Source organism: Trifolium pratense, linkage group LG1 (genome assembly GCF_020283565.1).
Source record: "Trifolium pratense cultivar HEN17-A07 linkage group LG1, ARS_RC_1.1, whole genome shotgun sequence".
NCBI lineage: Eukaryota > Viridiplantae > Streptophyta > Magnoliopsida > Fabales > Fabaceae > Trifolium > Trifolium pratense.
Window position 1 is genome coordinate 3,900,803 of NC_060059.1, and position 13,813 is coordinate 3,914,615.

Here is a 13,813-nt window from a genome sequence, read left to right on the forward strand (position 1 = left end):
ACATTTAAACTTTGATAAATTTGAAAGAGGTGTCCACATTTAATGTTCGTCGATGCTTCAAACAGAATACATTTATCGAAGGAAATCTATGGGGGAAAAACAGAGAAATTAATACCAAAAATGTTGATCTTACTTATTATACTACTCCCTCTAAACTACTTGTTCTTCACTTTAGAGGAGTTACATCAGTTTGATTTACATTTCATTGATGAATATCACAAGTGTTCGAATTCACAATATTAAACACTAACCACAGATGCCTATATAGAGTTTGGGGTCTAGCAAATGGGTTAGTCTCCTGCAATTTGGTGAAGTAAGAGCACCTACTACAGATATTATAGGAATTAGTATATGAATTATCGAAATATAATTTCTTTTCAAGTAAACTCTCTTCAATGTACAAAATAAAACATCTTAAACTAAACAACTATAAAAGAGTTTCATTGAGAAAACGGACTAATTAGCCGCAACTGATACATTTAACTTCAGTTTACAGAGTAATACAAGGACAAGCTCTGTTTTATCATGCTAAAGCTAAATGGTTATCCCATAACAGGACCTTAGCTGAAAAGGAATTTAAAAAACTAACACGAGCAAATGTTCAGTTTCTTCATATACAAACTCTGATTTCTGAATTCTGATCACTATAACTTTTGATTTACATTACATGTAGGCAAAGCTCATCCCAACACACTAATTAACCAAGACTATAATTATTACTATTCAAGTAAAAACCAATTCAAAATCACCTCTACATATAATACATATAAAATCGTACATCAAGCTCCCATGATGTGGGATGGGCATACAGGATGAGCATCAGAGTCGCCCTTGGCATGGTCACTAGATGCTAGTAAATTGATCTGCAAAAACAAAACAAAATTTTAAAAATCTCATCTCCAGCTAAGCAAAGAAAGAATCAAATGTTTCATCTCATTCATTTTAAATGTTCCAATGTGAAAGGAATAAAAATAAGAACACAATTTTTTTCCCTGCTTCAGAGTGAAAAGTGAATCAGGGAAACAATAACAATTTACTCTGTAGTAATTGTGAAAGGAAAGGAATGGGGGAAATCATATTGTTGTATTATTAATTCATCTCTATTCATGCTTTTGAATTTTAAGTGGAAAGAATTTAAAGATAGCAAATAGAAATGAAAAAATTATTACTGAATCCTTTCAATCCTATAACAAACTCGTGTTGTTACCATAATACAAGTACGAAGTTTCCACAGCCGTTAACGAAGACTAATCTCCGTCAAGGAACCTGTGGGACACACAAGGTGGGTTCTCCCCTCCAGCTGAATTTTTTCTGTACACGGGAATCAGCCTTGACCACCTGCTTAAGGGGTCCACAACTCTTATCACTTCAACCAATTCATGTTGGTCATCTTATAACAAACTTTTATTATCGTATTAAAATTGAAAAGGCAACAAGATGATAAATTACTTAGTTCTAGAATATGAAACTTGGTAGGATAAATTTTATGATGTGGCCTTTTCTTCCTCTATGAATGTGAGTAGTGTTTTCTTCATTTTCTTCCTAGTTTTGAAGGATTGGAAAATATAGAGTCCCAATTCCTTATTTTATTTTATTTTCATTTTCCACTCTCAACCCAGAGAAGTAATAGAAAAATGGGAGAGCAATTAAGACATCATTAAGATTCTCCAGTTATAGATTAATGCATATATAAGAAGATACAAACCTTGACAATTTCAGACTTGGAGCCAGGCCGCACGTAGGCTGCTAACACACTCATATTGAAATCCTGCATACAACATTTGAAAGAAACAAAGAGAACTCACGTTAAAGAAAAGTTGTGGGACTAAATTCTAATTAATAAAATAATATAAAATAATGAAACAAACTGATGTTCATTATGCCAAACAAATATGTTCACTCCTATTCCTAACGATAAAAATATAAGTTTTTTTTTCTTGCCTTTCAAAAAGCATTTCCGTGGAAAACATAGAAAGATATTCCATCGAAAAGCTATGTCAGAATAACAAGGACAACACAAAAATAAACAAGTCCAATATGATAGTGAATGATATTTAACCATTAGAATCCCCAAACTGTTCATCTTCTCCATAAGCCTGCTAACTAGGGTTGTCTTTTCTTTTTACCAAGAGAAAGTTGGGATAAGCCAAACAGAACTTACCCTAAAAGGATCGCCTCTCAAAGATTGAACAAACATGGAACTTCCTAAACTTTTACCCTGCATAGAAGTAAACATTTAAACTCAATAATATGGAGCAACGAATAAAAGCACAATAGTAAAGCATCAATTTTTCATGTTCCTTTCTAATTTGGCTTTTGAGACATTGTTTGTTGGAGAGAAAAAAATATTAGATTAATATAAACATACATGTAAAGTAGGAAAATGTGAAAAAACTTCAAATAGGGTGCAATCCTGTAATATAATAAAATATTTCCTTTTCATATTAATTGTGAAGGTAAGGAACAAACAATTTACCCGGCTAGCATTTTGTATGTTAGTATCAACCCTCCCCCTCTTCCACTATTATGTATTATATTAATAAGCACGTAAATTAGAGCACTGAAATACCTCAAGAGAAATATCTCTAAGGCGCCTCCCTGTTTGAGCACAACAAATACGGACAATGTGTTCATCACAACTTCCACTTATAATGTAGTCCCTCCCGTTCATGTAATAAGAACGAGTATAATTTTGACAACTTTTAGTTGGAGCTATATCAAAAACTAAGTGAAGCCTACCATCAACAGCCATAAATTGTCTAACCTGTTAAAATTGACAAGTTAGTTGAGACACTAACAATGTTTTTTAAGATAACAATTGCCAAAATAAATGTAGGCAATCAATTGAAAATATAGTGCATATATTACAAAAATCCAATTGCTGAAGCAGATCTTGCCTTAGAGTGCAAAGCCTATTTCAGCAATTGCAGTTTGTGTGCAGTGACCAATAAAATACCTCATTATCAACTGCCGATGCTAGGATATATTGGTCATCTGGAGAAAAACAAACCATCACATTTCCTCTAGAGCTCGAAGCAGTGAAGCAAGGGTTTACTGGTTTCTGTCTCAAGTCCCACATCTTGACATCCTGATCAAATGATGAAGTAGCAAAAATTGACGGGGAATGATTTGCAAACTTGACTACATTAATATGCCCATGATGCATATCTGTGAACACTTGTAAGCGTTTTCCACTGTTGATGTCATACAAAGCAACATTTCTTGAATAACCACTTGCAAGAAATAGTTCATCCGTAGAGTTAACATGAACAGATGTCAGGCTGTCAAATTCATCAAAGGTAACACAAGCAGAGTTCCCATATAAGCCAGTAATTTGTCTTGGTATATGGTTGATGTCATACAATTTCAGGGTACCGTTATCTGAACCTGCTATAAGCTGACATGCAATACAATAAAAAAAATCAGAAACTGCTATTAAAACAAAAATCACTGGAGGAACAAATGCTCTATATCTAACTAAACAGAATGGAATACTTCACCGAATCAATGCCTTCCTTAGATAAATAATCTACCACATCCCTAATTATAGAATCCTCTTGAGAAATTTCTGTCCCTTTTTATAGCACCTCTTCCAATTTCCTGCATTAATTATTTACTTACCAACACACTCCTAATACTTTTACATCTTTTCCTGTAACCAGCAATAAATACTATGATGGGAAGATAAACTAATTCTCTCTCCTATAGGGTAAACTTGTAAAAAAATACCAATTGTTTAGTTTCATGATTTAGTCTACAAGGTCCTATAATTAGGGACGAATGTAATTATAGTCTACAAGGCTATACTAGCAATCTAGCTTTCTTGCGGGAAATCACAAAGTGTCATGTCTCTCATTAAAACTACTTTAGACTCTAATGTGGCATGATAGAAGAATCACTTCAATAATTGTCGATATATATGTAGCTGGTACCTGTTAGCATTCTCATATAAACTAATATCCATGGTAGACACAATATCTATCAATGACTTCTCATGCAACATACCTTGGAAGGATATTTCTTGAGCCAACAAAGACCCAAGACACTATTCATTGCGCCAAGTGATGGGATATAACTCACAATGCGTTCACTCTCATGATTGATGACAACTACTTCACCATCTAGAGTTCCAAAGACCATCAAACTGGAGTCAGATGGGTGATACTCGAACTGCCTTGGACGAAAGCCCTTATCCGATTCAAATCCTGATAGGGAAAGGGGATGTAAGAAAGGCCAAGTCGAAGACCCCAGTTTAGCAGCAGAAAGAGACCTAGTATAAAAATGTTGAGACGTTCCATGAGGATGTGAAGGGCTACGGTTTGAAGATTGCACCTTAATGCGGCCTGATTTTATTTCTCGCTTGTGTAAGATACTTAAAACACTCTCTTTGCTCTTCCATCTGTATGGAAGATATTCAAAGTATTGATAAAATATTCCAGTAGCCCTTTCCTTATCAATATTTCTGATAGGCAGATTATCTAAACTTTTCAGATTAGGTAATGAAGCTATCATGAATTCTCTGTAATGTTTTTCCTTACATATTGGTGATGCATGACAAGACATATACTTCATGGAAACATCAATACCATTCCCTGTAAAGGATCCTCTTGATGACTCTTCATTCTGTATGTAAACAGTAAATGTAAAAAATAAAAATGGATTTTGAAGTTATGGCTGGGAAAATATGGACGTAAAAAATAGTACAATAACCTGAATCACTTTTATGCAATTCAATAACAAGAATTTCAATGTTTTTCTTACAGCATACATATTAAAATCTAACACAAAGAAAGTCATCAATTAAGTTCAAAAACACAATGACTATAAAAACAAAGTAGAAATAGGCAAACTAGAAAACCAGAGTAATTAATTTGACTACCTCAGTATACTAGCTTTAAATTTTATCATTGCAACAACTTAATAGCATTTTATAAGATAATCGCAAGAACATAAGATGCAAGCTGACACCATGACCTTGAAAGTTACGCTTACAATGTTCATGATTATTTTAAAATTCAAATTATTAGGTTATCGAAATTAATAGTAACTTACTTGCAATAAATTAGACAAAAGTGATCAAAACGCAACAAGAGAGCGAGAAAGATTTGCGATTATTGTTTAGATACAGCGACCACTGCGAAGGAAATATATTTTCAAAGTAAAAAGGCTACCTCGCTCTGAAGAGGCATTTGTAAACTCCACCTAGGAAAAACATCTAACAACCAGTTTCTATGATGATGATTTGTCAAATCAATTTCACTATCATCTGATGAGTCCTCAACCATGCTTTCTGTTGAGTCCTCAACCATGCTTTGAACATCATGACTCATAACTTCTTCATCAAAGGAATAAAAATTTCTAAGTGGATCCTCGACACTAATGTCAAGATCTGTTAGTTCCCTTGTATCATAGCAGGATTCACCAATAAAAGGAACTCTATCAAGTAAACTAAAATCAGCAGTGCCATCTGACTTCCCACTGGATGAGGTAAAAGATGTTCCCGTATCATTACAATACTGCCAATATTGAAACCTTAGTTCAACCAAAGATGGAAGCTTAGAGAGAGCTGCAACAGTTGACCAAAGATTTGCAACCATTGTTTCACACATTGAGAGAGACATTAGATTGGGCATGCAATTAAAGCAGTCTTCTTCAAAACTGGTAAGGGAGGAACTGAAATCAAGATTAAGTGTGTGCATATGCCTGAACTCCCCCACCAAGCCCAACTTCCGGAAACGCCAAGACCTCGATGTCAAAACTTGGCATGCCAAACCTCTTTCTGAGATATCCCTGTTGATTAAACCCAAAATTAGTCATGAAAATATCAGTTGCAAGAAATACATAATGCACCAGAAAGTGCAGCCACTGAAGACGTTCTCCCAATTAAAGGACATCTCATAATTGAAACTTCTAGGGAAACAACTGCACCAACTCACTGTATATCATCGATGAGAATGAAACACCTCATGTGATTATGTTAATTGGCTACTGTAAATTCCAAAGATAGTCCTTATGATGTGTTTGATACACACCAAGGCACACCACAAACAGAGTGTTATAGAACTAACACTAGAGACCTAACATAATATGTTTGGTGGTAAATACACAATACATGCAAAAGTGTTTTTTTTTAACAGCTAAATGTATTGTATATATTAATAATGGAAACGAGTACAAGGCAGTACTAGCCCATAAATATGAAGGAAGTACAAGTAGTACTAAAACCAAAAACATAAGCCCCATCGAAGCCAAATAAAATATCACCTAAGGATACAATCTAGTGGATCTACTCAAAGCAAAACAGTGTTGTTTGTTGTGTGAAATGTCGGTTTTGTAAGGATGAGTTGGACCCAGCATAAAACCTAAGACAGTGAATGCAAGACCAGTTTTCCGATTGAAAGTGAAAACATGCAAATAGAAATGTCAAAATGGATATTTTGACTATTAAATAGTTATTCATAGGCAAGAAGATGTACCATGGTTTCTTGAGCACCAAAATTTAAATTTTTATCCTATACCTCATCACTAGATTTGTTTTGTTCTATGACCATTTCTAAAATCAAACAAGAAATAATATTTTTGCCATGTCTAGTCTCCCTTCCAAAGCAAATCAAACAGACCCTTGGTGACATAAAAGTCAGTATCAAGACAATAATGCTACATCCCCGTTTATATAAAATCATTGTTCACATGTTAACAACCAAGCTCCTATGTTCAGTAAAATGCAGCTAGTTTATCGTTCTGAACCAAGGGATGGAAATTCAATGTTACCATCTCAAATTAAACCAAAGGTGGGAATAAACTATAAAGGTGATTGGACAATAAAAAAATACTTCATTGTTACAAAGATATTCCATGTCAAGCACCATAATATACCGTATGAAGTCTTTTGTAAATGACGCATCCTGTAGTTCGACTACTCGAAGCTTTTGTTTAATAGCACGCATCAATGGTAATGCATATTCTTCACTTAATACACATGCTGATTCATTACGTATATCAACAGCTTCTATTTCAGAAGTATCAAGATTCGTGCATATCTCAAGGAGTGGAGCAAAATCAATATCCTTAAGGTCGTCAATTAAAATGTCCAGGATGCATGGCTCTTGGTGGGATTTTTTTACCTCCGCCTGCACAATGATGGTCAGGTTTAGTTTAGCTTCTAACCCATGAAAAGGATAGAGTACAAAATAGAATACATTCACTGCCCCTTACGCAGACAGAGTCAAGAGATCAAGAACTATATTACAAAAAAAAAAAAAGTTTGAAATACAAATAAAAATTGATTGTGTGCCAAAGATTGATGTAGCTTATGTAAATACGAATCTCTTGACCTCACTTATCAATACATTTACAGAACAATATTATTTGAAAATAACAGAGATGATTTAACAAAAAATTATGTACTGGAATAAACATCAGACCTTGAAAAAGCTTGACAAAATAGCAGCGTTAGGCAAAACACCATGTCTCCTGCAAGAATCAATATACCTAGAACCAAACCAAGATTAGATAATTAAAATGTAATCAACAATATAAATAAACAACAAATAGTAAATCACTAGTATTATTTAGGCTTAATTGCACATTTGGTCCCTTACGTTTATTTTAGGTTTTAAGTTGATCACTTATGTTTTAAACGTCGTTTCAAGTTGGTCGCCTTATGTTTTAAACGTTTCAAGTTGGTCCCTCAAGTTTCTAACATTTGACTATTTCAAATGTTAGAAACTTAAGGGACGACTTAAAACATTTAAAACATAATGGACCGACTTAAAACCTAAATAAACATAAACCAAATTTGTAATTAAGCCTATTATTTTATGGGTTATGTTAACTTGTGCCCTAAGGGCACATGTTAAGCTACCTAAAAATAGAAATATAGCATTTAATGATACAAAGAATTTAATGTTTAGAAAATTGAATACACCACAAGTTCAATAAATTTTTTCTACATTTATCTCCTTAAAATGTGCCCTTAAGGGCAAGTTAACATTCTCCTTATTTTATCAACCGAGTCTATGATCACAATAAATTTAATCAAACATCGCGTGGGCGCGAACTAGCTTGTTTCCCATTGATTCAATAAGATCACACAAAGGAAGCAGCAGTGAATTCAGTAACTGCTCATACCAGAATTTGAAAGCAACTAACATCTAAATCATAAAAACAAAAAACAAAACAAATTACGCACTAAGCAGATTGAAATTCTAAATATTATGTCTCGAAACTAACGAGTTAGATTGTGATCACCGAGTAACCGATTCTAACAAGCAATGTTCAATTCCATCGAAATTAAGAGCAAACAATTGAAACTAATCACTATATGTAATCGAACATATAACCAAAAACAATTCGAAAATAACAGAGAAATTAAACATGAGGATAATAGTACATTTTGATTTTTTGAGTTGATGAAATTTACCTGTTTTCTAAGGTTAGGATATCGACGGCCATGGCAATCGAGCTTCGACCAAAGTGATTACGAAAACGATTTGATCAACGCTTTTACAACAAACCAAAGCGGAAAACGATTTGATCAACGCTTTCACATTTTTTGTTGTTGCTGTTAGGAATTCAGATTCAAAGAGTTCTCTCTCGATTTTTTGGTTTCTCAGTTTTTCGTCTTGTCTTTGATTTTTTGGTTTATCAGTTTTTCGTTTGTCTTTTACTCATTCTTCATTTTTTCTTCGTTGTTGTTTTTTTTTTCGTTTTGAAATTGGGCCTGTGAAACAGTGAATAGAACCCATTCATGATGAGAATTTCTTTTTGCACCCTCCTCGTCTTTCTCGCGCGTTGATTGGTTTTTTAAAAATACTTCTCTTGCATCTTAGAAAGAGAATATCGAAAAAAAGGCAAAATATAGAATTTTACACGTAAGTTGTTTACACTTTTCAAATATTGATGTTTCTCAAGATTCTCGAGCTGGTGTGAGTTAGGAGTTGTATCTAAAATTGTGGATCATCCTGATGATTGAATTGTTGCAATGTCTGATTTTTCATCAATGGGAAAATCAAGAGGAGCATCTATATATGAGACATGGTAAACAACCTAAGAAAATAGAACTATCAAAAACATATTTCAAATTCTAGAATCTGAACAAATAATAAAATTCTTAAATTTAATATATGTATGTGAGGCGTTTGGATTCTAAAATTCAAACATGTGAAATATACGTTTGTTTGGTTTCTAAAATCTTAGCAGAGTATTTTTTGAAATTTATAGGGTATGAGAAATATACAGAGTGGGCAGAGAAAATTTCACAAAGCGTATCTCAATGCAGCAGTTCGAAGTAAACCCAAAAAAGATATAAAGTCTAATTTCTTCTTTCAAAAGAGAAAAAGATTGCTATCCACACAGTGAAGTTGTCAATGTTGTATAGTAACAATGTTGTACTATTTTGCTTGATTATAGCAACTCTTCACCTATATTTTTAAAAATCTTTTGATGTTGGACTAGTCTAATAGTATATTATATTTGTTGGCTTCAAAATAAAACTTCAGCCAACACTAATGTGAGGATGTTTTTATCTTCCTATTATTGCTAGTTGTTAGGGTCCACTTAATTCGACAACTGAATACGAAAAACTGTTGTGATCAAATGCATATCAAAATGTCAATAAAGTAGTAGATATAGGCATGTGGCTTTTGATGATTTTCCTTCTTCTTCCTAGCTAATTAATTGGTTCTTCAATTATAATCTCCATTGAAAAACAGAAGAAAAATCTTTTCAGAAACAAACAAAATAAAGTGAGGTGCAAAAATATCATCAAGTAACATATACTATATACTAATAGTATGATTTTATATCCCCTAGCCATCATTGAATGTGAGACTAAAACTTTGAAATCATACGAAATCTGTCACTAAAAAAACCCAACCATGTTGGTCCCTCACTTTCTTCATATACAGAGTATATAAAAAAAATGTACTATTTCCGTTCCTAAATATCAGGGTTCGTCCTAGGGTAAAGTCAGGAATGCTACGAGCTTAGGTCCGCGATTTTAAGGTTCAAATTTTGTTGTGGCAAGTGTGAGGTGAGTTAAGTTTCACATTGTTCAGAAAAGTAGAAGTTGAACAATAATGTATACCCCATGAAAAGATATGTCAATTAAACGGTTTTATAATTTTGTCAATTGATAATGGTATGTCGGACAAAATTAATGTTAATGTGATTATGAATTTCCGATAAAAAAGACGTTCTTTGATATTTTATAAAATTGTTATTATATATTAAGACATGTTAAGTTGTGTTAAAAGAACGTTTTGCATAGGGCCCGCAAAAAATCAAGAACGGAATTGTTATATATAAGAGCCTTTGTAAAAATTACAGAGATTAAAGAAGATGATTGTGGTATTAAATTTATTGACAATTAATATTTGTTTTACAATTTTATTCTTGAAGAGAGAATGAGTTAATATTTTATTTAGGACATTTATTATAAATTGTAGAAAAAATGAACTATAATTAAAAATATATTGGTAAAAAAAATAATTTTGGCCGTTAAAAATTTAAAAGAAGTTTATAAAAAGAGCCAAACAAATATCTCAAAACTATCTTAGTATTTTTTAAGACTGGCCTAATATTAAAACAAAGAAGATGAATTTTGGTTTTTTTTCATTGGTGTTCCGCTTATATACGGTCCATTTGTTTTTGTAGTTCCGTTTTTCCCGACCTTTGTTCGTTTTGTACATAGACCTATTATTAAAAATAATATATTTTGCTGTTAAAAAAAACAAAGAAGAAGATGATGAAGAAAAGTTGACCACATCCTACTTTTCTCAATGAGATTTTATTTTTTCTTCTTGGCCATGTTCTTCATCTTCTTCTAAGATTAGTTGTAAAGGTGAGCCCCCACCACCGGTCACACACGCCAATCAAGAAGATGACTCGGCCTTAACTACTTTCATACATGAATAACTCATTTCTGATATCTCCATTGTCATGATATATATTCCATGCATGACCCCAAATCTGTGTTGCACACTTGCACGTGCCTTTGCGCGTAAAGAGTAAGATTGCTTGCTACACACCAAAAGAAAGTAGCATATGGTTTGGGACCCCAAAAAAAACAAAACACTATGCTTTAGGTGATTTTTTTAGTACTCAATTTACTCCATTGTTATAGTAATTGGCTTTTCGATCTTAAATTATTAAGATATGTTGATACACATATAGCACAATAGAAGTAGAACATGGATGTTTTTTTGCTGTTCCTAGTCAAACTAAAAGAAACATAGTATCAACAAATGGACAAGAATATTAACTTTTTTTTGGATGTAGCAGCTATCTCATTCTCATCAACTTGGAGAAAGTGACAACATGAATTTGAAAAAGTTAAAAAGAGGAAAATTAACTAAGATATAGAGTAATATAGAGTATACTAGTAATATTTGTAAGCTTTTACTCCACCAATTAAATTGCATTTGTGATTAAGTTGTGATTACATATCATGATCATGAACAAATATGATGATGAGCAAATTGCCCACGTCCGCCCCAAAAAATTGCTCTTAATAAAAGTCTTATATTACTGTTTTTAAAGTCTTATATTATATGTTTGTCAAAAAAAAAAAGTCTTATATAATACATTTTTAATATTAAAATTAATCGTAGTCTTAATAAATATAAGATTAATTGACTCTATAATCAATTGAAAAATAAATAGTAAAAGAAAATCAATTACATTGAAATATTTTAATAATTATCAAAAATATTACTGAGGACTTCATAAAATATCTCCTCTTCAAATTCATTTTATGCCTCCATATATTTTTTTTTACAATAATGTTCATTATCAATAATGTTTCTAATGTGAGTATATATGTGTGTCCATGTGTGTTGACCAGCCTTAATAATTTGGGTTGCGATGAAAAACATTTATTGAATGCACAGGATTCAACATAAAATTTTCTTGTTAATATGTTTAACTACTTCCTCCGTACCACAATATATGTTACTTTGGGGAAAAAAATTGTACCACAATATATGTCGTTTTATATTATCAATAAAACATTTAATGTTATTTTTCCTATTATACCCTTAACTATTTATTACTCTCTCATTTCAAAAACATTTATTGAATGCACAGGTTTCAACATAAAATTTTCTTGTTAATACTTCATCCGATCCTAAATATAAGAAAAAAATTACTTTTTAGATTGATTGAGAATCTAATGTATTTGACCTACATTATAGACCAAATATATTAGATTCTCAATGAATCTTCTAAAAAGTTGTTTTCCTCTTATATTTAGGACCGGAGGAAGTATATTTAACTAGTAGCCACTAATTAGCATTTCTCTAATTAAATTATACATGTTATACTTCCATTTTTATTTTCTTTTTCAGATCCACAATATATTGCAAGTGGTATTCACTAGTTTAGCATAGTACAAGACTAGCTAGCTTAGCTAAGTTAAGCATGTGGAAATATTTTGAGGAACTTCCATCACAAGGGGTGCTCTGCAAGTCCCCCATTTGCCAGCTTAGATTATGTTATATAAGGATCGATGTATGCCTATATTATATATGCAATGCAATGCATGCACAATGACATTTAGTATGGACCACTATTAAATTTGTTTAATTATGAGTCCACTTTAAATAAATAGATTGATTTTGCACTTATGTTAAATCTTATCGTATTTCTTCTCAACTTTTTTCATCTCCCTTTATCTTCTACAACATCTCCTTCCTTGGTTGATAATCATTTAAGTCAGCGGTTGAAGGAGTATGTGGAAAGAGTAATGACTACTCGTAGACTCAATCAAATTGTAGAACTACAATCAAACCATGCATAATTAACAAGTATGGGTCTAAGCTGGACTCAATCACTTATTCGAGGGCTCAATTTTATATTTGTATTTTTATGTGAAGGAAAAATAAATTGCAAACTATTGGTTTTTTTTTTATGGAAAATGTTAAAGAGTGCTCTCGAGACACTCTTTAAATATATTATATACTGTAATAAGTTTTTATGAAATTTTATAAAAATATGTGAAATTAACACATTAGAAATTAAAATATTTTACTTTTTAAATAAATAATTTATTTAAATAGAAATGTTAAAGAGTATCCACACACACTAGTTAGCAAAAACTTTTTTATATATATAAATTGCAAACTATTTGTAGTGTCGCTTGTAGGAGGTTGCAACATCAATTCCAATTAAATGGGATTGAAAAAGTAATTATTCTATTCATCTCCTACTTTATATCAAATCTATTAAGTAATTGTCCCTAGGTTTTTAAAATCATAACCAATGCATACTGTAAAAATTTAAGGATGAATATTAGTATATGAAAGTTTTATAATTAAGGATGAGTTTTTAATGATGGTTATCTGATATTTTAAATCAACAACAAAAAAATCAGACACCGTTATCTAATTCAAGAATATGGTAACAATAATTAAGATACATGAATTCGCAGGGGATAATTAATTTGATATAGTTTTTTAAACAAAAATATAGAAGATGAAGAATATAAAGATCGAAAGTTTCATGGCAAGAGAAGCCTTTGTCGATAAGGAACAAGAATTTTGTCTACTGCATATAGAAAAAGAAAAGTAGTCCAGCCACTAATTAGTACTATTATCTCCTTTAGCTGTAACTATGGAGGCCCACGCCTTTATGATAAAGGGAAACAAGGTCATAAAAATAAAATAAATTCATCCATTTCATTCATTAAAATATGAAGGAATATTTTATATATATATATATATATATATATATATATATATATATATATATATATATATATATCCAACCAAACAAAACTCAATAATATAAATGATCAACTAATAATATAAATATT

The 13,813-nt window shown here is 31.8% G+C and overlaps 1 protein-coding gene across 2 annotated transcripts; it reads right to left on the reverse strand.

The window, feature by feature from the left end:
- Nucleotides 1–420: 420 nt before the first annotated feature.
- Nucleotides 421–8,678, reverse strand: LOC123909711. Of its 2 annotated transcripts, XR_006809997.1 has the most exons (11): nt 8,423–8,651; nt 7,425–7,491; nt 6,877–7,130; nt 5,172–5,790; nt 4,006–4,623; nt 2,957–3,397; nt 2,570–2,764; nt 2,162–2,218; nt 1,706–1,768; nt 1,208–1,338; nt 421–863 (listed from the first exon to the last, which is right to left on the reverse strand). XR_006809997.1 is itself a non-coding variant. In XM_045960595.1 (10 exons), the coding sequence occupies exons 1-10, from the start codon at nt 8,452–8,454 to the stop codon at nt 780–782; spliced, it is 2,430 nt and encodes an 809-aa protein (XP_045816551.1). In that variant the 5' UTR covers nt 8,455–8,678; the 3' UTR covers nt 421–779. The 2 variants fall into 2 exon arrangements, 1 of the variants encoding a protein (XP_045816551.1); XM_045960595.1 differs by lacking the exon at nt 1,208–1,338 and having other exon boundaries at nt 8,423–8,678.
- Nucleotides 8,679–13,813: the final 5,135 nt, after the last annotated feature.

What these genes read in the sequence shown, in the direction of transcription:
- LOC123909711 (XM_045960595.1), bottom strand. Translation starts at nt 8,454, where the DNA reads ATGGCCGTCGATATCCTAACCTTAGAAAACAG. An exon ending in TTTACAAAAGACTTCATACG is followed by an intron (nt 5,791 to 6,876) that starts GTATATTATGGT and finishes TTTAATCAACAG; the next exon opens with GGATATCTCAGAAAGAGGTT. An exon ending in TCAAGAAATATCCTTCCAAG is followed by an intron (nt 3,398 to 4,005) that starts GTATGTTGCATG and finishes ATTGCATGTCAG; the next exon opens with CTTATAGCAGGTTCAGATAA.